The 24,112-nt window shown below is 41.0% G+C and overlaps 2 protein-coding genes across 2 annotated transcripts; both read right to left on the bottom strand.

Annotated features, from left to right (window-relative positions):
• Positions 1 to 162: 162 nt before the first annotated feature.
• gnb5a (guanine nucleotide binding protein (G protein), beta 5a) lies at positions 163 to 4,924 on the bottom strand. Its single transcript, XM_027021455.2, has 11 exons — positions 4,626 to 4,924; positions 4,018 to 4,154; positions 3,166 to 3,207; positions 3,004 to 3,080; positions 2,672 to 2,804; positions 2,399 to 2,542; positions 2,169 to 2,260; positions 1,967 to 2,015; positions 1,777 to 1,873; positions 1,253 to 1,419; positions 163 to 831 (listed from the first exon to the last, which is right to left on the bottom strand). The coding sequence occupies exons 1-11, from the start codon at positions 4,882 to 4,884 to the stop codon at positions 820 to 822; spliced, it is 1,209 nt and encodes a 402-aa protein (XP_026877256.2). The 5' UTR covers positions 4,885 to 4,924; the 3' UTR covers positions 163 to 819.
• Positions 4,925 to 5,284: 360 nt separating this feature from the next.
• myo5c (myosin VC) lies at positions 5,285 to 23,216 on the bottom strand. The gene is made up of 41 exons (XM_035523591.1): positions 23,090 to 23,216; positions 22,622 to 22,732; positions 22,303 to 22,471; positions 21,887 to 22,031; positions 21,566 to 21,722; positions 21,252 to 21,395; positions 20,964 to 21,045; positions 20,689 to 20,796; positions 20,406 to 20,512; positions 19,904 to 20,169; positions 18,005 to 18,086; positions 17,746 to 17,886; positions 17,430 to 17,552; positions 17,231 to 17,314; positions 16,688 to 16,816; positions 16,451 to 16,548; positions 16,283 to 16,369; positions 15,915 to 16,026; positions 15,451 to 15,662; positions 13,952 to 14,117; positions 13,660 to 13,806; positions 13,020 to 13,184; positions 11,723 to 11,816; positions 11,580 to 11,643; positions 11,265 to 11,445; positions 10,426 to 10,519; positions 10,077 to 10,140; positions 9,820 to 9,900; positions 9,466 to 9,646; positions 8,999 to 9,092; positions 8,822 to 8,885; positions 8,561 to 8,729; positions 8,326 to 8,410; positions 8,127 to 8,225; positions 7,801 to 7,955; positions 7,549 to 7,638; positions 7,266 to 7,416; positions 6,752 to 7,052; positions 6,400 to 6,574; positions 6,194 to 6,274; positions 5,285 to 5,766 (listed from the first exon to the last, which is right to left on the bottom strand). The coding sequence occupies exons 1-41, from the start codon at positions 23,114 to 23,116 to the stop codon at positions 5,614 to 5,616; spliced, it is 5,238 nt and encodes a 1,745-aa protein (XP_035379484.1). The 5' UTR covers positions 23,117 to 23,216; the 3' UTR covers positions 5,285 to 5,613.
• Between the last annotated feature and the right edge of the window lie 896 nt (positions 23,217 to 24,112).

Below are 24,112 nucleotides of genomic sequence, written 5' to 3'. Positions count from 1 at the left end.
GGGAAGGGGGGCCAGCTTTATTTGAATCACCTTCAACTTTTTTTAAGAAACTAAAAACTGAGTGAGGTGCCTAGACATCCAATAGGGCTCTAATGTAAAATAAGATGAACGCTCCTTTAAATAATTATTTTGTAATATTACAAACAAGATAAATCACAGATCTTTCAATATGTAAAACCCATTTATTTTCATTGATGATGCTCTTATTGTGGACATTATTATTTACACTTCGCTACAACTGGTACCATAGTGCAAGTGTTACTTAATAACAATTAGACATATATATTTCAGAGGATAATGTATACTTTCTACTGAGTAAGGTTTGTTTGCATATTAGATTAACAATCTGCACATAAATCTCTGCTTTCTCTTGCTGCTTTGCTATTTGAGTCTAGGATCAGATACAGTAAATTAGTTAAATGGATCAACACACCAGCCTCTAGCAAAGATCTACACTATGTTACATACAGTTTATAACCATCTGTGTTCCTAACGTTATTATTATGTCATCAGGGAACAGAGATACATTTGCAGATTTGTAGTTTTTAAAGAGAGGGTCATCTTTTATTAAAGATAATGGTATAAATGATTTTAGGACAGGGGGCAATACACTGCACAGTTGTATAGACCCTTGTTTTAATGCTTCCTGTAGGTATCAACAAGCAAATGATCTGCATGTTGGTGTATAAACTAACATCTCCCTCAGTCCTGTTCTACTCTACTGTACATTTCTTATGAATCCCACACATTGACTTTCTGGTTGTTCTTGTAAATCTTGCTGATATTACTGAAACCAGCACTGAGCCGCTTGTAACGTTGTTAGGCCCAGACCTAGAGAGACCCCAAAAAAGGAAAGAGAAAACAGACAGTGTTAGGTAAGCCTGGATAAAGGATGCGGCAAGTTCTCTTTTGATAATCTTAACAAGCCTGTGTGTGTGTGTGTGTGTGTGTGTGTGTGTGTGTGTGTGTGTGTGTGTGTGTGTGTGTTATAGCTATTGTAGGTATGTATCCTCTTCCTACATACATATCATTTCAAGTGGTTTTCAAGTGGTCATTTCAAACAAATCTCTGAATAAGAATCAATGGATTTTTGATTTTTTGGATTTTGTAATATTAGTATTAACTGCTGGTTAATTGTTTCCACTCATTCAGAGCCATGGATTAATGTTTTACTGTGTTATGTTTTAAAAAAAAGATTTGAAGAATGCTGCAGGGAATTGAAGAATATGCACATGCTGCTGGGTCCTCTCACCCGTAGAGTGTGGTCCCAGGACCCAGAGCAGAATGCTGTCCCATCTGGGGACACCCGCAGGGTACTGACTCGGTTCTCATGTCCGAATAGAATGGCCACACGAGTTCCCTTTAGGACGTCCCACACATTGATCGTATAATCATTATAGCCACCAAATAGTAGTCTGCCTGCAAGACGAAATTTACAATGACATTTGCAGTGGGCAGTTTCATAAGAGTTATAGGTGTTATCATATTAGGTAGTTATGGTTATTATCAAATTAGGCATTATATACTTACATAAATGTAATTTATGCACATTTCACCATGTTATTAAATTAATTACCAATGTTACGATCATCATTACTGATGATATCAAATTAGGTATTATATACTTACAAGTCTATACAAATACACATAGGACCACTGAAAGACGAAATCTGATCATAGATCAGTGCTTTCTCTTTCTGGGAAGTCTGATGATATACATGTGCTCCTTAATAACTGCAACTGCAGATTCACATGGACAGCATAAGCAGCACTCACCACTGAGAGAGAAGTCCACACTGGAAGCTCCAAAGATGATGCTCTCTTTGGAATAGATTGCCACTTCTCTATCTGCTCTCAAGTCATAGAGACGACACTGAAAACAAAGCAGAATGATGAAGCTGCAGTAGTGCAATGGCATCTCACAGGACTGTGAGTTTATGGAAAGGACGGGATAAGGAAAACTCACAGTAGCATCATCTGATCCAGAGGCAAAAGCATCCCCACTAGGATAGTATCTACAAAAACCCCACAAGAAATCATTTGTTATGAATGCAAAAGCACATTTTTAGCAGTGCAAACACCTTCTGAAGGAACAAAGAAGCAATAAAGGAAATCTTAATTACAGTTGCTGCTTGGCTCCTGGGTTAATAAACCCAGGGCAAACTCACCGCACACTGTTAATATCTGACTCATGCGTCTCGAATGACTGGATGCACTGGCCCGTGCGCATGTCCCATACATTTGCCTTCTTATCACAGCCCTGAGAAAGAAGTGAGAGAATGAGACAATACAGGTCCCTGCTCACACGCCACAACCCCCTGTGTGGGAGTGTGTGGTGGGGAGGGCAGATATCAAGAAAACGCTGATTTATTTCTAGTGTATTTTGGCATCTTCTGACCCCAGAGACAAAGGTGTTGCCCGTTTCTGAAGGAGCAAGATCCAGGCACAGCACATCAGCTGCATGACCATGGAAACTCTGCAGAAGCTGCCCACTCTCCACATCCCACAATGCACATGTTCCATCACCGCTCGATGTTAGGATCTGGAATAAGAAAGGAGCTTTTGAACAGGTAAAATCCATAACTGTTACTAAAACTTTGTGATAGCAACGGTGTGGCACATGTGCTGTGTGTTCATTTATTGTCCATCTTAAATGTCACATGTTCTGTACCTGCATGTCTGAGTTGGTGAAGCTGCAGGCAGACAGATAATTGGTGTGCATGGCAACAGACTTCTTCTTAGCTGCCAAGTTCTCGTTCTTGTCCAGGGATAAAGGGTACACGGAACACTTGTTGTCAAGGCCACTAAGAGACACAAAAAGCTCACTTAACTCACAAGTTAGGGAGCTTCTAAATGTTAACTGCTTAACTATGTGGCTCTGCTGTAAAGTCCAGCACTTGGCATTGGCAAAGTGCAATTTATCCTATATATTACTATGAACACAGCATTCTGAGGACACATTCCTTTGAGTGCAAGAAACCACAGAGGGCCCAATGTCCTTACCCACAAGCCACTGCACACCCAGAAGGGGCGTATGCACAGGCCATCACCCATGTACATGGCATAGTCACAGCATGCTCCTATGGAAAGCAGAATGTAGATGAATCACTGTGTGCATATGAGCTAGATGAGCCTCAAACTGTCAACATTTTGTGCTTAATTTACCTTATTGGTTGTAAATGCATCCCATACGATCACCTTTCCATCCTATAGGGTGGACATACAGGTTTGAAAACTCAACACTGGAATACACAACATGAAACACTCAAAACTCAACACTGGAATACACAACATGAAAGTGTGCTGCCCTGAGGCTTCTTTACATGTACAAACGTAACATTTTTTTCTCAAAAAAATGTAATTTATGCACATTTCACCATGCTTTTAAATTAACTGCTGATGTAAAATGGAAAGCTTCTTTAAAGAGAATGTTTTAAAATCTAGGCCTACAATGCGTTCAAATTCAGATACAGTTATTTCATTTCCTTAAGCTTCCATGAGGCACAGAAAGAGATATTAAAATAGCCTTTAGAAACTCTGATATAACATAACAGCGCAGTACTATCCTAAAGTGTTGGTATTTACATCTTATATAATTTTAACTCACATGAGAGTATTTCGTTAATCATTGTGATTCGTCACGGCTTTCCGATTTAATTGAGCGTGTAAGCTTCAGCGTGTATACAAGCAAGAAAAGCCAAACGTAGGCGCACAGATAACATTAACCGAACTGCTAATTCTTTTTCGTTATAAAACCATATGGAAAGCTCACTGAAAAAAATACGCCGTACGGAGGTACGGTTTGCGGTTACAGTTTTATATTTTAATTACGTAACCATAAATTGGACATTAAATTGTGCTGTGAAATGTGCGGTGGAAATATAAGTCCTACACATTGGGGAAAACATTAGACTTTTACGTTAACAGAGATCCTATTTGGGACCACGGACAGCGCTAACTCTGGACAACTCTTTAGAGAACATGTATGGATACGTTTTTAAAAGAAACGTTAACCACCTGTGACGAGCTCACAATTCTTCTCTTGTCCTTACACCAGTCCATGCAAAGTACTTTATTCCCGTGTCCTTTCAGAGTCCTCCTCGTCTTCATGACAAACTGGCCGAGCGGCTCCACCTTTTCAGCCACTTGGTGTACTGTGTATAAGGGATCACGGTTTTAATAACACTCTGTTAACACAGGCTATTTTACCATTCCATGGAAACTTTAGCATTAATTATTTCCTCATCACCAAAGGGCACGTAGACGGTCAAGGAAACAATGTTATTAAATACACGCATTCGCATGATAACCTTTAGAAAGATTGAACAGCGATGTTTTTATCCTCAGCGAAAGACACGGCAGGCCTAAAGCTCAGAAAACAAATTAGGATGCAGCAATAACGCCATGATAACCTCATCAGGTAAAGGAGACCCACAAGCATCCATCTCGGTGCAGTAATGTAATATGAAAACACGATCCACTAAAGTGATGTTTGCTATATCCGATAAAGCTACACAAAGGCTGCGGATGTTTTAAAACGCTATAGGGATCATATGCTTTCTAAATATTGGTGTAAGTCACTCCAGATTTTGATTTGCCAGGCCCGTCTTCTATAGGCTACTTACGCTCGACATCGTGCAGTTTTGCTCTTTCCTCTTCAAGCTTCGTCTTCAAAGTCTCCGATTCCAATTTTAACTTGGCTATTGTTTCACTAGGCTGCACCTCCTGTGCAGCCATTTTCCGAGGAAGATAGCGTTCACCTGGCCCACTATTGTTATTATTAATTTTCCCGACGGGAGAAAGCGAGCCACGGAAAGACCGTATTACACAGCTAACAGCTGATGCAGCTGGTGTTACGTCACAGGAGGATGCTCTACCCAGCATCAACTGTGGCCCTCGCTCTTGCCTCTGGGGTATTCTGCCACGATCTTTAACGCTCTCCTTCCGCCAAAAGTCGATATGCAAATTCCAGCCTAAATAGAGCAGGACAGATCGTAGCGCCTCCTTTCACGTATTAGCCAGATCCGTGTTTGACAGTAACTTAATACGTGAATGTCTTTTTATACGAGTAAAAGTGTGTACATTACTATTTATAATGACCCACACGTGGAAGATATACTGAAATATAAATAATGAATACTTACAGGTTGCATCAGCCATAGTGGAGGTAGTAAACAGATTCCAGCAGTGATATTGATTTATTTCAAACAATGTGAAAGTCACAAAAATGATTTTAGTACATAAGACTAAAAAAAAAATACATTTAATACATATATGGCTTTTGTTGTCAAAAATATTGATTGGCACAATAAAAAATGAACACGATTGTTGGTTATGTTGACCATAACATTTTAAAAAATAAAATATATATAAAACAAAACAAACCTAAACAAAATATGTGCCTTTTACAGGAACATTTTCTTTTCATTCCTTGAAATATTAGAACTATAAGATTTCATGTCACAACATCTAAAATAACCAGACAGCCCCTTTTAAAGAGTGAATCAAAAATAATCATGAGGTTACCAGTTTGTGATTATTATAATACCATGTCGATCCAAGTAATTCTTGACGCATGAAGCTGAAGAGTCAGTGGGAGGTCAGGGTCAGAGGTCATATGCGGGTGAGAAATCCCAGGTGAAGACTGCTGGGTACTTGCAGGAGCTCCAGTGCTTGTGTGGAGTGGCAGAAAGGGAACGTGACCTGGAAGCGATACTGCGCATCCATCATGAGCTGGCTTGAGCTCTCCCGTTCCTGCAAAAGTGCCTGTCACCATAAAAACCATAAACAAGGATGAACCAGGTGGCCAAGGACACTCTTCAACTGCAGTGATTACTCTAATCTACCTTTCATATCATGAGATAAACCACTCAACTAGCAACAAAACCCTGCAATCCAACATTTCTGTAAGAAGATTAATGTTTTCAATGTGAAAAATTGAAAGTAGCAATGCCCCCCCCCCCCTTAAAAAAGTGAACATACGTGTGTACGTATGGTGGGGGTGGGGTTTATAGAGATGAGCTGAGTACTATTAAGCAGATGAGCAGTTCAGTGTAGAGATCCATGATTGTTTTTGTGCCTAGATTCATTCAGTTAAGATATACTGTATAATATGTATTTTGTGACAATTTTCAATAAAAACTGAATTACAAAAGAAATGTTTGCAAAATGATTATGGCAGCTGTAAACTTACCTGCACTTTACGCACAAACGACGGTGCAACCCGCTTTTCAAAATCATCAATAGGGGTGTAAGAGTTGAGGATCTTTACAATCTGAAAAGGCCCAGAGGTGAGAAACCATAGAGTGGAGCAGGCAGAAGTAGGCTTCAGGCCTGCATAACAGCTGAGAGGATGATGCACGTGTGTGTGTGTGTGTGTGTGTGTGTGGTCTGCTCTACCTGGACGGTGTAGAGTTCGCGACATCTCTGCTGGATCTCGGCTGCATCCTCGTCAGTGGTTTTGTTGACCTGAAGGAGCCAGGCAGCCTGTGCCAAAGGCCCGAGAGTCTCCATAGCACTGCAGGACTGCAGACCTTTCTCCCGCAGCCATTCCTCCAGGTAGCTGATGTTACACCTGCAGGAGAAATACAGAGGGAACCCACCACCGCCCGTCATTAACATGTAAAATCTTCTGTGTTAGGTCATAGTTATGCCAAATGCTAAAACTAAGTGGAGTGGCATCTGATCGATTGTGAACAGCATGCAATATTAGTTTTATTCGACTAACATTTGACCGCACCCCCTGGCTCACCTGATCTGCATGCCCTTGCGGCAGGAGCAGAGGTCCTTGCGGAGCAGGATGCTGTTGAGCGCCGTGGCTCCTATCAGGTAGAAAAGCTGGCGGAGCACCTGGTCCTGCAGCTGTGCCTCCATGCCCTGCTGCGCCATGGTGCTGTGGAAGCTGGAGAGCAGCTGCAGGATGGAGGCCACGCTGCAGGCCTGGCTCTCGCCCCCACCGCTCTCGCCCAGCACGCTGCGGGAGCGCTTGCGCAAGCCCGTGGGCTTCATGCTGGAGATGCCTTGCAGGCTCTCGTGCTCCAGCATCCCGGGAACTGCAGTGAGATGTGAACTGCATTTGCAAGTGGTTTTTTTCCCCACTGTGATGTTTCAGTAGCAATACTTACTATGTATACAAACACCTCAAGAGGTGTTTAATACTACTTATGGTAAAATCTTTTTATTTCGCTATAGATATTACTATCTGTCCATATACGCCCAATTTTGGATGTTGACAGGAAACACAAAACTGCTCTCAGCATACATACCAATCATAGGGAAAAGGGCATCTTCCATGACATTGATGAACTGATGATAGATGTGAATAGCAAGATCACTGAGGATCTGCCTGTGCTCAGACAGGTCAAAGTTCTGAAGGCAATTCTTATTCTGCCGAGGTGTGTTGTGCTTCATGAACTCCTGTTGGTGAGAGAATATGACACTTCTTCACTCCTGCATTTCCAAACAAACTTCCTAAGTGGTAATAAATCATTAATAAGACGTTAATGCTGGGTGGAGATGATGGGCTTTTAGGGTGGTAATGAAACCCACTTCCTCTCCACTGTACTGTTTGAGGCAGTTGAGCAGGTGGTAGGTGTTGGACAGCCAGAAGGACAAAATCCCAAAGTCCTCTTCATGGTCCTTAAAACAGATGGACAAACAATTATCATCATCATCATCATCACCAGTCCCATTGATACCTCTGTAGGTACTTTCATATTTAGTAGACCATTTAAAGACAATAAGGCAAGCCCCTATCCTCTTCCTCTCTCATGAAGATCTCCAGCACTCTGGATGCCTTACCATGATGACCTGTTTGATGCCACTGATGATGGCATGCATGAGGGACTTGAGCTTGGTTCCATCGTTAAGGTAGTCGGCGTGCCGCATGCACATGAAGAGAAGATGGGCCACCAAGCCAGGGATCATATTCACCACCACACCCCTCGGCTTCAGCTCTGCAAAACGACACATGCAGCTGAAAGTGTGTGTGCATGTGTACGTTCATGTATGCCCTTGAAGGCCTCTCTTTCACACACTTTTCAAGCCATACAATTCAGAGGAGAAGGACTTGGTTGTGTGTTATCTATATAGGGTTGGAAATGTGGTGGTGCAGAACAGGAGAATACCAAGTATGAGTGTTCGCACAAGCCTGTCCTCATCTTGCCTCTTATACTCCAGCATGCCAAGGTATTCTTTAGGAACGGCTGGTGCTGCCTTCTGACTGACTGTTGAGGACATCAAGCACAAGGAAGAGTAAGCGGAATCTAAACCCAGATGAGAAGATGTCTAGGTATGTTGAATGTAAACCCAGGCGAGCAAACCCACCTGTCACAGGTGCCTGGAGGGCTTTGACCTGGTCCTGCAGCCTCTTTATGGTTCTGTCCTTCATGTCCATTTGCTCTTCAAAGTCCTGAAAACAAAAAAAGAGTGCAATATATGCAATCAGATACATTATTCATGAAATGTGATTCACACGGGAAGCAGCCCCCCCCCCCCCAACCCCCACACCCACACCCCCCAACACACACACAGGCACAGTCACACATAGGGGCAGACACACCATGTTTTCAGCAGTGAGGCGTGAGGTCTCCTGTCGGAGTTTGATTTTCACTTCGTTCTCTGTGTCCTGGAGTCTCTTCAGCTGCACCATCTCTTCCTTGAGCTCCTCTAGTCTCCTTTCCAACTCTTCTCTTTCTCTCTTGCTCTCTCTAGAACCTTCCTCCAATAGCCTGTGTGCATGCAGTCAGTACCATTGGTTTTCCAGGTTTAAAAAGAGCAATGTAGACCATGAGTAGCTGCTTTATGACAAAACGCCATTTACCGTCTTTTGGCGCATTCCTCCTCAAGCCTGCCCTGAAGGTCATTGGATACCTTCGTCATTTTTTCTATCAAATAAATTTGAAAAAACTCTTTGGTATAAGAAGAAAGGTTAAGAACCCAGTTGTGGCTTGGCCAGCTGTTAAACCATGTTTGAGCTCAGTGGTGCTGTAGAGCTTACCAGTCATCGCAGTGCTTTGCTCCTTTAGCTGAGTTTCCAGCTCTTGTCTGTGGCGTTGCATCTCTGATAACTGCTGCTTCAGTTCTGGGATCACCTACCCACAGCACGTGGAATATCAGCACTCTTTAAACCTTAATAACCTCATTAAAACGGTGGTGACAACAGTTTGTGTGTTACAGATTCCCAGTAGTATCATAACAGTGATGTGCCACAGAAGCACAGGGCTGTGCCACACTGCACACACATACAGCATGGTTCTACACTCCCACTCAAGAACAAGTATAGTACTCTACAGTTTAGGGCTTTCTCAGCTCTGACACCTTTTGAAGCTGAATTAGGTGATCAGGAGATGTGAATAGATAAAGAGCAGTGTTGTGTCCAACCAGGAACAGGACTGAAGAACACGACATACGGTTTGTTTAGTGACAGTATTGCACGGCAGTTTGGATGGATGTATTGAACAGTACCATGTTCTCAGATGTGAGGCGTGCCACCTCTTGTCCAATGCTGTGGTTGACATTGCTTTTCTCCTGAAAGAGGGCTTGCAACTGCTGGTTCTCTCTGGTCAGGTGATCGTTTTTGAAGACCAGTGCCTCTAGCTGGCTCTCATAGTTCTCCTTCTGCTCCTGCAGCTGGGATTCCACCAACCTGACACACAACACGAGAGAGAGAGAGAGAGAGAGAGAGAGAGAGAGAGAGAGAGAGAGACAGAGACAGATAAGGGGGGAGGCAAAGAGAGAGAGAGGCAGGTAAAAACAAACATATGAAAATTTATGTTAAAGAGAAAACATCCACAAAGTTGCACACAACGGGGCTTAAACCTGGTAGCATTCTGCAGTCCATCAAAGGCAAACAGGAGATTTCCTTTGTCATTAGCAGCCTCTGTGGTCTCCTTTTTCAACCTGCAATTAGACCTTCAAAATCAGTGAGACATCATATACATCATCCTTTAGCATTTTAATAGCCTAAAGGGCTTGCATCTCACAAATGTCTTTTCATAGAAAACGTGCATATCAATGTCAGCTCATGAGAAAGGGAAGAAGGATGAAAAAAATCAGGCAGGAATGTCTGTCAGAACCTCAGAATGAGCTCCTCTTCTTTCGCCTCACCAAGAAGCTGCCTTGTAATCAAATTAATTTTCTCTAAGGAAAGAAAAGAATCTCTCTCACCACCTTACAAGTAACTGTAAAATACTAGCTTTAATTTGATTAGCTTTAATACTAGGACATGTATATTGTACATGTATATTGTACATGTATATTGTACATGTATATTGGGCATAAACCATAAAGGAGTGGTTTAATGCATGCGAGCATTTTATTACTGGTTTAAGCAAAAAAAAAAAAAAAAAGCATTCTTAGAAATCACAAAAAATGTACATGAAATATTTTATATTTATTTAAATATTTTAGCTCTTTCAACAGTACCTGAGGTCTGCTGAGTTTGCTCACTCAATTTTCTGTCTGTTTCATCTTTCTCGATTTTGAGGCTGTTAATCTCCCTACGTAATTCTGGTATGACCTGCACAGACGACAACAGACAGTCAAATCACTTATGAAGCCCATCATTCCTCTCTGGATTATAACAATCTCACCTTAATCTCTCTTCCCCTCTGGATTATAAATCACACATCCTCAATCAAGTGTGGCATCCACCACTGACTTTGTGGCTGAAGCCAATAGGAGAGCAGCGCCTTAAGAGCATTCCCTTAATGCTGTGCGCCTCGCCACGGTTTATTTAGTTAAAAGTTAATGTTTTTGTATAATGTGTGGTTAAAATGTTGATGTGTGTTTATGTAATGGTTCTGTTTAGTCGCATCTCTTTTGCTCTCTGTTCGTTACCTCGTTCCATCGCCGCTGTATTGTTTATTTCTCTTTTTGCTTATTTGTGCTGTGTGCAAGCCTTGTTAAAGGCTTCACCATTTGGTAGAAAACAGAAATGTTTATTAGTGTGCTACAAATTGTGTACCTTCCCCTCCGGATTATAACATCATCATCCTCAGTCCACCTTCCTCTCGGGATTATGGCGATCTCATCCTCTGACCACTTCCCCCTCATAATTACGCCCTCAGTCAACCTTCCCTTGGGATTACAGTGATCTCATCCTCAATCTACTGTCCCTTGGGATTACTGCAACTTCATCTTCAGTCTACTTTGTCTCGGGATTACAGCGACCTCATCCTCGGTCTACTTTGTCTCGGGATTACAGCGACCTCATCCTCGGTCTACTTTGTCTCGGGATTACAGCGACCTCATCCTCGGTCTACCTTGACATGCTTGGCAAGTTGGCTGAGCTGCTCCTGGAGCTCCTGGTGGAGGCGTGTGTCCTCCTCGGCCTGCCCCTGCAGCCGCACCTTCTCCTCCCGCAGTCGGCGGCTATCTTCCTTCAACTTTGTGATCTCCTTAGCCACGTCCTCCTTCTGCAGCTCGCTGTTGTGCTCGGCCACCCTGACAGAGCAGAGCCAAAAGGCTGTCACTGGGCGCAGAGGAGGCTGAAAGACAACTGATACACTGCGGTGGCAGGAGAGGCAGAATGTGGTCTGCCAAGGTGAGGTTTTTTATTTATTTATTTATTTTTTTACTTGCGAAGTCTCTCCTCCCGCTCCAAGTCCTCCATGAGCTTTTTCTTGACGTCCTCAAAATTGTCTGAAAAAAGAAATACATTTTAACATCTAGCTAAAAAAAAAAAAGTGTTGATATTTTTAAAGGAGATCTCAGAATGTACTTGTCATCTGCTGTAGGGAGTCTTTCAGTTTCTGCTCAACATCCTTCTTCTCCAGGCTGATCTTGTCCCTCTCGCGCCGAAGCTGAGCAATAACCTTTTGGAATAAAATGTACAGTTACTACGGAAACAAATTATCATATGTTTTATGTGGAGCATACCAAATGTTTCATGTGGAAATATCCAGGCAACATTCAGTGATTTACAGTCTGTGACTGTAGGTTTTATGAAGGATGCAATTAGAAATTAGAAATCTTAGCAGACTCTTAGTCTCTGCCTTAACTTTTAAATCACACATTGATAAATGTTACAAAAACTACATTTTTCGTTTAAGAAATATTACATGAATTAGACGTTTTGTCAAACTACAAGATCCTGAGAACCTGATCCACGCTTTTGTTTTTTCATGTCTTGACTACTGTAGTGCGTTACTTGATTACCAAAAAGCACAACTGACAGACTGCAATTTGTTCAGAATGCTGCAGCCAGAATACTAACACACACACAAAACAAAACACCTGTTTTATCTTCACTTTACTGGCTGCCGGCCTTAAATCCTATCTTGAATAAATGAATGAATACAGTTTATCTTCTTCATTTGTTCTTATTTTTCATCATCCTGTTTATATTATTCTATATTCAATACCTTTCTCATAGATCTATTTAACTTTTTGTTATTACTGTTTTTAATTAGACAAACACGTCAATTGTTAATTTACTTCTTACTATTTCTTTTTGTCCTAATTGTTTTGCCTCTATTTCTGTGTTTTATTACATTTATTATTATTAGTAGTAGTGTCGGACTGCACCTGTCCCACAGGTCACATGGTACGGCCCGCTGCGTGATGCGGGAGTTTGTCTTTTCGTTTGTAACCACGCCCATGTTTGCACACCTGCTTCTGTGTCTAATGTTTGCATGTATTTAAACTGTTGCAGGAGAGTGCAGGGTTGTCGGTCTTTGTCCATGTTCATGTTCATGTCACAGTAGCATCGCGGGTTATGTTTGTAACTTGTTGTCCGTGTTCACATACATGGTTTTCTGTGAGTGCCGATATGTTCGTCCTTCGTGTATGTATAATAAATGTCTGTCTACATCAAGAGAGCCTGTCTGTCCTGCTCCTCGCCCTGCGGCACTTACAAGTAGTAGTAATTGTAGTAATTGTAGGTGTATTAGTATTTACACACTTTTTTTCAATTGCCTTTTATTTTGTTACTGTTTTAGGTAAATTATTTTTATTGTGAAGCACTTTGAGCTGCATTTTTATGTTTGAAAGGTGCGATATAAAGTTATTATTGTTACCTGATTGCTCTCCTCTTTAGCTTTCTTTTCCCTCTCCTCTACAGATGCCCTCTCATTGGATGCTTTGCTAAGCTCCACCTCCAGAGCCTGTATCCTGTCCATTGCCTGAGCATGGGTGTTTGCCAGACTCGTCAGTCTCTCCATCAGACCTCGGTTCTCTTTATTCTGCCGACAAGAAGACAGCTGTTTGTACTGAAAGGCTTAAAGAGCATTTCTGTTCAAAATAAATACACTGAAAAAACAAACAAACAAACAAAGAAAATCCCCCCAAAATATCTTTTTTGCCAGAAAATCCCTCAAAAATATATTTTTTGCCAGTGTTGAACAAACCTTGTATATAAATAACGCAGATTACAGCCCTCTTACAACAATACAGAAGATATAGAAGATACCTAATATATTAGTGCATTTATAGAATTAGTAATGCTGATATAATACCCAGGTGAGTTTATGGCCTCACCTGCTCCTCCACCTGTCACCCTTCATTATGAGTTTATGGCCTCACCTGCTCCTCCACCTGTCACCCTTCATTATGAGTTTATGGTCTCACCTGCTCCTCCACCTGTCACCCTTCATTATGAGTTTATGGTCTCACTTGCTCCTCCACCTGTCACCCTTCATTATGAGTTTATGGTCTCACCTGCTCCTCCACCTTCTTGCGCAGCTGCTGAACTCTGTAGGACAGCTGCACATTCAGGACAAGCCTGCGCATGGTCTGGAACCGACGTCGTACCAACCATGCTCGGGCATACTTCTGCAGAACCAGCGCTTTATGCTCCTCCACCATCTATGAGTGGTGCACACACGCATGTACACAAACATATAAAACAGATTCAGGTACAGAATACGTGCAAGCAAAGTTAAAGATGACAATTAAGCTGATAATTAAATAATTATACGTTTAATTATATTGCAGTATACAAACGCTTTGCCTTTTTGTAACGCTTGCGGGCCTTCCACCCCCTGACATAAGACTGGACTGTAACCGTGGCGATGAGGAGTAGCTGGAAGACCCGCCGTACAAGATAGCCACGGCAGTGTCTCTGGATGACCACCGCAGCCCAAGCCTGCTTCAATGCCAATGCCGTCAATGAGCGTCTAGAAAAAACACACACATACAAGTGAGGTGAGCACACAGAGATTCTAGCAGTGCTGTCTGAAGGCTTCTTGTGTAGCAGTAGTTACACTTAGGTGTAACTAAGTGCACTTAGTCAGGAATTAATAACTGACTTTTAATTCATGTCTCTTAAAAGAGACACCTTAATTCATGTCTCTTAAAAGATATCTCCAGGCTAATATGATACAGTGCAATTAGATACAATCCAATCTTTCAGATTTCTCTGAAACTTGTCTTTTGTCCTATAAGCTCCATTATAGAAATTTGCATACTTCATAGAACACCGATACATAGTAGCTGAATTCAGGGTAGGTTGGTTTCACCTAAGGGAGGATTAAATAATATATCTCGTGCCTGTCTGATTGTGAACTATCTTGAGGCTGCACACACTGACCCCAATACTACATAACATCATATACATAGTTTGATCAAAAAGGGATGCAAAGTGGGAATGGCAATTTTACAAGGGGGAGAGATTCTGTCTCTGTTGGGGGTATGGCATTCACATACAGCCCCCTCAAATGAACCACTGCCTACACACATAGTTACAACACACACTCTCCACACATAGTTACAACACACATACACCACACAACACCTACACACATAGTTACAAGACACATGCACCACACAACACCTATACACAGTTACAACACACACTCCACAGAAAACCTATACAGTTACAACACACTTACACACTCCATACTACCCAAACATAACATTGTACCTTTCTCATTGTACCTTTGCTAGTGCATACTACAGCTGAGAAATATTACTACCAATTTATGTAACTAAACTACACCACTTATTAAGTAGTAGGATTGACTGAGTTATAAAGGAGTCTTAAATCTATTTAGGCTTATCCTTGGATAATTTAAACCATCTATTTGAGTACTATAAGGCAGAACACTGTATTCACTGTGCAGCACACATGATGGATCAGATGAAATGCCACTCATTAGTCTGTCTGTGCTTTTCCTGTATGCAATTATAAAACCATTATCTAGACATTGACTCACAATCTTGAAGCAAATTCATACTAGTCCACACCTTCTGTTCCTTAATTTCACTGAAAGAAAACTGTACTTTGTTATAGGACAGTACAACAAAACACTGTATAAGAGAAGTGTAAAACACTTAAGGCATACAGTGAATCATTCAGTAATTAAATATATATGAATGCTATATAGATAAAGTGAAAAATGAGATTCTCGCAGCACCAGTCAGACCAGGGTATAATTTGTTATAGGTATCATGGAGCTGTGTGCACAACACCTCTCAGATTGACAATGTTGTCATGCTTCTCCCACTCACCTGACCTGCCTGGTGCCGCGGAAGTACTGTTGGATGGTGATAGCGGCGTGCTTCATGAGCAGGTAGCGCCGTCTCTGGCTCCAGCCTCTCACGTGCTTCTGGATGGTAATGCAGGCGGTGCGCAGACAATCCAAGCGCAGCTTCTCCAGGTAGGCCACCTGCCCTGCCCGCAGGAAGATCTTGGTTCGCCCAAACTTATACTGGTTCGAGTCCTGTTAAAACCACAGTTGGATATGTTCAGACTTGACAAAAACCTTTTTTATCTGGTGGTATCTGTTAATAATGCAAGCTCTTAACAAAAATACATATAGAGTGAGTCAGGCTTTTGTTTGTCGGGAATAAAAGGGATCAATAGGTGAAAAAAGAATCAGAGTGTACTGGAACTTAAGCAGTTGGTACACGAGGTTAACAGACTAAAAGTGGCCTTGTGTATGGTGAGAGGTGCGGGCGAGGGCGCGTCTTACAGGGATGAGTCTCTGCAACACGGTTTGACATGTCTGCTTCTTCTCTCCCAGCCTGAGCTCCACCTGGCTCATCAGAATACTGTAGCGGCTGTAGAACTCAATGTACGTCCACCTGCAAAGCAGCAAGAACAGCTCACGCCTTGATCCAGGTTCAGAAGTGTGCATGCCGGAGGCACTGAAGTTGTAATACCTCCTAATTCAGAAACAGGCCACTAAATACAAAGCTTTTGCAAATGCGATGCTGATGTTGCGGTAAATGTTTGTTTTTTTACACATTGGCCACCTATGGACCTACAGTGAAGAGAGCTAAAAGGCAGAAAGGTTATCAAAGCAGTGGTGACATTGGTGTGATTGGCCAGTGGATGCACCTGGATGGGTAGCTCTGAGCACTGATGTGAACAGTCTCTAGTACACCGCAGGCTCGAAGTTGCTGCACCACACGCTTTGAGTCATATCTGAACACACACACAAAAAAAATACATGAAAATAAATAGAGACATGCCATTGAATATCAAAAGCTGGTTGGGATCACTCACTCGAAAGGCAGTTTCTCCTCATTAGGTTTAATACAGCGGACGTAATGGGGTGTGGTAGCATTGAGTGTCTCCATTAACAGATACAAAGAACTGCGAAACTGCAATGACAAACAGAAAGAATGGAAAGATTTTGCTACTGTGAAAACAAACCGGATGACAATATCAAGTTGGCTAGTTACTGAGTTGTGCTTGCTATAAAAGTCACCCACAATCCACCAGGCATATGTGATTGTGCACCTTGTCTCCTACTGTGCTTCTAAGTTGCTTATTGACTGGTTTGACTCCAGGTCGTGCTGCTTTCACTTTGACAGCCTTTGTAACGGAATTATGTCTCTCTTCATTAAAGAAATCTGCCAAGAGAGGAACCTAACAACAACAAGTTTCAATCATCTTCAGCCATGCACATATGAGAAAAGTTGTTACTGTGCAAGAAGAAACATCTTTTCGCATATAAAGTGAACTTAATCTCAAAAACATTAAACAAAATTATTGGATACATTTTAGAGACGAATGTATCTTAGAAAGCCCCATACATCTTAGATGTCTATTGGTCAATCGGTTTATAGTGACAAATCCTCAGATCCTTATCCATACCCTGCACAAGCTGCGGTACACAGAAATTTACAACAAATGCCTTTATATTTTGAAACTTAAATGACACCTACTGGTCAAATCTGTAATCTGTAAAGTATTTAAAACTTCTGACAAATATAACTCTTTCTTTAAACACTCAGTCAATTTAAAGAGAAGGTTTGGTTTAGTGTAATAAGTTGTTTTTACCTTACTAGCTCGCATTATGTCCACCAACTCTTCATACAGGGTATCTCTGTTCTTTTCAAGAAAACCTTTACACTGATATTCTACCTACAGAAATGACAAGTGGCTTGAATAACATCTTCATACTGTCAATTATCCACTGGAGAGTAATGTGTCATGCTGATGATTCACTCATTACAAAACGCACAGTACACCTTCTCACCTTGTCTGCAAAGTGCTGGATCACAAACGCCTGATTGGACAGGCGGGGTTTCTCAAACATGGGCCTTGAGCCCAGATAATTATAGAGCTTCTGCAGCCAATTTTTATCAGTCCCCTGAAGAAACTGTGGACCATACACAACACATCTATCAAACATTTGAGCAAAGTCTAAATTCAGCTAGACATATGAGACAAAGCTGAACAACTAAAATATAATAATTTAGTCCTCAGTGAGATGTTATGTTGACTGGCTAAGGTCTGTTGTCAAAGTGAAGTGCTTCATTATAGTAACTATTGTTTTTAGAGAGGTTTGTCACCAGACACTCCTCATCCAGCAAGTCCAGGATGCCCATCTTTGCCTCAATAAGATCAATGACTGGCTGGTTGTCATAGAAATCGATTAATGTCCATGGGATGCCCTCCTTCATGTACTCATCTTGCTCTAGCTTAAACACGTGCTGGCAGGAAAAAACGAAGCACCAGGTCAAAAAATTATGCTCATGCTAGTTTGACATTCATTAATTCAATGAGCAAACTAAAGTGGAACGCGAACACAGAAACAGGGAGGCAACATACCAAGTTGAACTGCTGTTGCAACTTCTCATTTGCATAGTTGATGCAAAACTGCTCAAAACTATTCACATCAAATGTCTCAAATCTGTAATATCCCAAAAGCATGGTAAAGTCAGAAAAACCTTGATTATGTAATGAAGTACACTGTGAAGTTAGAAATATTAGCCTATATAGAAATGTTACTGAATATACAGTTGTGTTCAAAATAATAGCAGTGTGTTTAAAAATGTGAGTAAAGCTCATAATCCTTACAATAGTTTTTCTGTCCATGCATTGGGAACACTGCACATTATATTCTAAATCAGAACATGTATCAATTTTTAAATTACTTTACAGAAAATGAAGAAAAAATGAATATAGGGCAGTTAAAAAAAATAGCAATGTCCGCATTTTTCTTCACAAACTCAAATATTTGCTGTATAAACTGAAAAATCTTTAGGATTTAGCATTGTTGTGAATCACTAAACTAATATTTAGTTGTATAACCACTGTCTCTGAGAACTGCTTCACATCTGTGCTGCATGAAGTCGACCAACTTCTGGCACCTGTCAACAGGTATTCCAGCCCAGGATGATTTGACGACTTTCCACAATTCCTCTGCATTTCTTGGTTTTGCCTCAGAAACAGCATTTTTGATGTCCCCCTACAAGTTTTCTATCAGATTAAGGTCTGGGGATTGGGCTGGCCATTCCATAAGTTTAATTTTGTTGGTCTGGAACCAAGATGCTGCTCGCTTACTGGTGTGTTTGGGGTCGTTGTCTTGTTGAAACACCCATTTCAAGGGCATTGCCTCTTCAGCATAAGGCAACATGACCTCTTCAAGTATTTTGATATATACAAACTGATCCATGATCCCTGGTATGCGATAAATAGGCCCGACACCATAGTAAGAGAAACATCCCCATATCATGATGCCTGCACCACCATGCTTCACTGTCTTCAGAGTGTACTGTGGATTGAATTCAGTATTTGAGGGTTGTCTGACAAACTGTCTGCGGCCCTTGGATCCAAAAAGAACAATCTTACTTTCATCAGTCCACAAAATGTTTCTCCAATTCTCTTTAGGCAAATCCAAGTGTTCTTTGGCAAACTGTAACCTCTTCAGCACGTCTTTTTTTAACAATGGGACTTTGCGGGGGCTTCTTGCCAATAGATTAGCTTCACACAGGCATCTTCTAATTGTCACAGTACTCACAGGTAACTTCAGACCATCTTTGATCACCCTGGGGCTGATCATTGGCTGAGTCTTTGCCATTCTGGCTATTCTTCAATCCATTCGAATGGTAGTCTTCTGTTGTCTTCCACATCTCTCTGGTTTTGCTTTCCATTTGAAAGCATTGGAGATCATTTTAGCTGAGCAGCCTATCATTTTCTGCACTTCTTTATACGTTTTCCCCTCTCCAATCAATCAATCTTCTGTTCTTCTGAACAATATCTGGAACAATCCATTTTTCTCAGGTTTTCAGAGAGAAATGCATGTACAACATGTGCCACCTGATTGACATCTTTTTTTTCATAGAATGAATGACCTCACTAATTGAACCCCACTCTGCTATTATTTTGAACACACCTGTTTCAGTGATTTATTCAATTACACAAACTCAGGAGCATACATATCATAAATGTTGGGTCTGATGGTTTTCTATGACTCTACCACACCTACTGGTAAGTTATTTGCCATGTAGTAATATAATTTCTACCAAAAACAGTGATTGATCTGGTTAGTCATGTTGGACTGCTATTATTCTGAACACAACTGTAAACAGAATTGCTCATCCATTGTTTGTAGATATCTGTAAAGTCAAATGAGCCGAGCCAAAGGGGAAAATCCCCCAAAAATTGTACTCAGTCAGGAAATGAACAAATAAAACAAACAAACAAGAATTACATTCCTTTATTTACCCATAGATATCCAGCACTCCGATGAAGGAATGCTGCTTGCCAGGGACCTGCAGCGCCTGGTTGATCCTGCGGATGACGCAGTCGAAGAGGAAGGCGTACAGGTGCTTGGCCAGTGCATCACGGGCGTTGATGGCGCGCTCCATAGGCTGCGGCTTCACCACAGTCTCAGACGACAGGACAATACGCCGATGACACAGCCAGCGACACATTTCTTCCCCTCTGACTCCAAGCAGGTCACAGAATGCAGTCAAGTGAGCGTCTGTAGTCTGGGAGAAAGAAACAGAGAGGACTGATGCCACAAGAAGGAATTTTAGTGGATGTGCTGGATTTTCATGCGCAACCTACAAATCTTGTAGACCTGCATTTTAAAAAGTGATCAACCAATAAATGAATTGGTTGAATTGTAAAAGAATACTTAAACACTGGATTCTGATGAATGGGTGCTATGACATGGTATTGCTATAACGGGTTATGTAAAACACACAGCTGAAATATGTCTTACATTGACGGATGATTTATCTGAGTTAACTGCTTTGATCACCACATTGCCCAAGTGCAGAATCCCTGCCAGCATCTTAAATAAATCGGCCTGAAAGTCCTTCTTCAGCCCTGTAGAGAGGTCAGGACAATACCACCACACAACTACAATCAACTGGCTAAATGCTCAGTGTATGGAACTTTCTGCAGTTCTACTTTATGAATGTTGATGTCTCAATAATATAAAACTTCAAACTAAGTCATGCTGCAGAAAAGGAAACAGCCAGACAAAAGTCCAGGTATCCTACCCAGCAGGGTGAAAGTTCGGCAGGTTTCAGCCATCTCGGCGCGATCGTCCACTCCGGGGATCTCCATCTCCCCTCCCATATTAGTGTAATTAAACTTGTCGGCACTCACTGAAGTGAAATGCAGAGAAGACACCACATGAGTGTCATCTGTAGCGAAAATAAACTTAATTCACTGCTTATTATTCTTCTACTTTCAATCACTATTGTAATAATATACTGACTGGGTATAATATACTGACTGGGAAAAGCTCTACTTAAACAGAAAACATACTCACACAGTCTTAAGCTCTTAAAATCTGGTTGGTCTGCAGAAGCACACATCTGGTAGAAGATGTGATAGTTTCGTTCATTCTCCGACTGCAGGGTGTACAAAAATTAGCTAATAAGAAATCATTAAGCATATAAATTCAATGTTATATAAAAGAGCAGAAGAGGGCCATAGTAATAGATGTAGCAATTCCAAGTGTAGAGGACCTGACCTTGAAGCATAAAGAGACCCATCACATATACCCATCAAACCAAACCCATCACATATATCAACATTACTCACTTAAGTTCATTACCTGAAAAACAACCCTAGACTTTTCCAGAAGGTATGTCCTCATGTTGGCTCCAATAATCTGGTATCTTTTATCAAAGCTGATTTCTGTGTACTTCCCAAAACGGCTGCTGTTGTCATTCCTCGTTGTCTTTGCGTTACCTATAGCCTTCAGAAATACACCTGGTTAACTATTGCCTTAGCTACTGCCTCCAAATATACATCTAAAGCACTGATGAGTGACCAAAGCAATGCACAGAATGCTCTTGAACTTTTAGGACTCCAGGTTATTCCCTTTACCTAACAGCAGGCCATAAGTGCTGCTGAGATCAACAGTACCTCAGTGACTGGGTTTGATGCCAGAACCTTGTCCTCCACATGTTTATTGCTACCAGACTTGCTGACCATTGCAAAGTATCTCATGGCATAGCGAGCAGACACAGTCTTCCCTGCTCCAGACTCCCCACTGACTATGATAGACTGGTTCCTGTTGTTCCTGGATAAACATGTTAGGAGGATGAAATTAATAAATGGGAAGGAAAACTGTACAATTATATTGAATCTTAAACTCCACAACCACAAATCTAGTGAAGTTGAAAGAATGTTTTAACAGTAAACCCACAAAACAACTGGTTTGTTTAAACACTATAACACTCTTGCCTTGCCATCTGTTTGTAAGCTTCTTCTGCCACTGCAAATATATGAGGGTCCAGATCTCCCATATTCTGTCCAGAATAAGCATGGATGACTGCATCTCCATAAATGGGCAGTTGTTTATATGGGTTAACAGCCACTAGGATAATGCCTAAAGGATATGATGGTAAAGAGATGTATGGGAAGATAATGTTTATCTGATATATGGGAAGATAATCAGTACAGAAAGAGGAATTGTAAAATATTTCCTCAAATGCCACCCCATGAAGTTGTAAGCCCCTGGCCAGTTGTAAAGAAGTTCCAAGTCAGTTCCGAGTCAGGTTCTACAGCTTGTGTTGTTATCTCTAAGTTAGAACCACTAAATATCAAGGTTCTCTGAATGAATGACATGTTTATTGGCTACTTGACACTAATTTACTCACCACAGTATGTGTAGATGATTTTAGAGTCCACAAATCTCACGCGGAGGTTGTGCAGTACTGCTGGCTCGTGGAGGTAGCTCAGAGCAGTGAGGTCATTCTCCCCCACCAGGATATCTGGGTTGCGGAGGGGAGGTAACCGCCCATCCCCCTCCAAAGGCAATTGCAATTCCTGTTGCACAGAATTATTCATACTAATCAAACATATTAGTGCATAAAAATCTCACTACAGCATAATACATTGTATTGGTCTTGCTACTGTGTAAACCTATAAAGGTTTCCACAAATAAGTGAAGTGCTGGCTAGGCATTTAGATATTTACTGTTCCATCGTCAAGATGCAGCTGTAGAAAACGATCTCCCGGTGTGAAATCCTTTAAAATTTCCGCCGATTTCCAAACATCCTCTGCGTCGGGAATCCAAACTCTGTTGTACTGAAGTAGAGACAGGCAGAAGAAAGATGAATACGCGTTTATGAAAGAGTTGATCTTTGAAAAGTCGCTCAGGAGATGCATAAAAAGAACGAGTACAAATGAGTACGTATAGGCCAGTTGGACTTGATTTTTACACTTATAAAACAAGAGTCACGTGGAGCCTGCTTCCATTTCTACCATATGTTTGGGATTCAATAGAGAGTTTACAGTAGCCTATATAAGTTGTTGCTAAAAAAAAAAAAAAACCCCAAAAAAACCCAAAACGGTAGACTACAGCGCCTAAGATAGTTTTGGACAGATATAAAAAGATTTGTTACTTTGTTAGCTAAGCTAGAGCACTTTCGTTTTCTATCTTACCTTAGTGTACAACTCCAACAATGCCATGGCAACAGGTTTCGTTTCACCTGACACCGTTTTGTTTCATGTTCTTTGCGTCCCTCGGCGTAAGTAAACTACATTATATTAAAATCTCAGAAGACTGAGGCGTCATTAAGCTCATTAGGTCACTCTCTAACCTTCCTTTACACACCTACGTACTTCGCGTCCTGTCGCCCTCGAGTCTTGTGACACCTGCTTGCAGTAGGGGTGTGTTCATTTGAACAAGGACTTAGAAAACAAAAGAAACAGGATCCTCACTCGTGTGCTCCCGCGACACGAATTCATACATTCTTGAAAGCAAAAAAATAAAAATTAAAAAAAATAACTGATGAAAATGCAACATAGAATTGGTCGATGAAGGCTATAATTTGCACATTTCAGTACAAAAAAAAAAACCACAAAACACAAAACACACAACTCGATGGGACAAGGAATGGATTTAGAACACATTTAGAAGTAAAAAAAAATAACTTTTATTTTTACATAATGCATTTAGTTTTAGTTGAAATAACATTTATTTAAAATTGTACCTAAATGTGTGTAAAGTATCTCTAAAGTTTGCACTTTTAAAAATATATCTTTATTATTCATATAAATGTAAAGAAAGATATTACAGATTACAAGGCTATCAAACAAATTAAAATTTTACATTTTAGCTTTAGAGAGAGTGAAATTCAACAAAAGGCTGAAATTCATCCAATCACAATCATCTTTTAATAAACAAACAATCAGTAATAAGTTAATGCAATAATTTAATCACCATATCACCTAAAGACTGGATAATAGTATTCAATTTCTGCCAACTATGACACATTAAAGGAGACTAGTCCTGGTTTCTTAGGTGCTCGGACATGAAGGTAGACAAGAGAAATGAAGTCATATTTAAAATGATCAATTTTGCATGTTCCCAGTTAACGCAAGCATGTATTGATATGTACCAGATAAGAAACAGCATACAGCAGAGATGCATCGAGTTCAAGAAACTTTTCATTTCAAACTTAA

Source organism: Electrophorus electricus, chromosome 2 (assembly GCF_013358815.1).
Source record: "Electrophorus electricus isolate fEleEle1 chromosome 2, fEleEle1.pri, whole genome shotgun sequence".
NCBI classification, from domain to species: domain Eukaryota; kingdom Metazoa; phylum Chordata; class Actinopteri; order Gymnotiformes; family Gymnotidae; genus Electrophorus; species Electrophorus electricus.
This window is presented reverse-complemented; position numbering and strand designations above follow the sequence as displayed.

Coding starts and splice junctions, on each gene's coding strand:
- gnb5a (XM_027021455.2), bottom strand. CDS start 4,884: ATGCTGGGTAGAGCATCCTCCTGTGACGTAACACCAGCTGCATCAGCT. Junction 2,805..3,003: donor GGGTGTGCAGTGGCTTGTGG/GTAAGGACATTG, acceptor TGTGTCTCTTAG/TGGCCTTGACAACAAGTGTT. Junction 2,016..2,168: donor TCAGATATTAACAGTGTGCG/GTGAGTTTGCCC, acceptor GGGTTTTTGTAG/ATACTATCCTAGTGGGGATG.
- myo5c (XM_035523591.1), bottom strand. CDS start 23,116: ATGGCATTGTTGGAGTTGTACACTAAG. Junction 17,315..17,429: donor TCCAGCACTTTGCAGACAAG/GTGAGAAGGTGT, acceptor TCATTTCTGTAG/GTAGAATATCAGTGTAAAGG. Junction 16,370..16,450: donor GAGGAGAAACTGCCTTTCGA/GTGAGTGATCCC, acceptor GTGTGTGTTCAG/ATATGACTCAAAGCGTGTGG.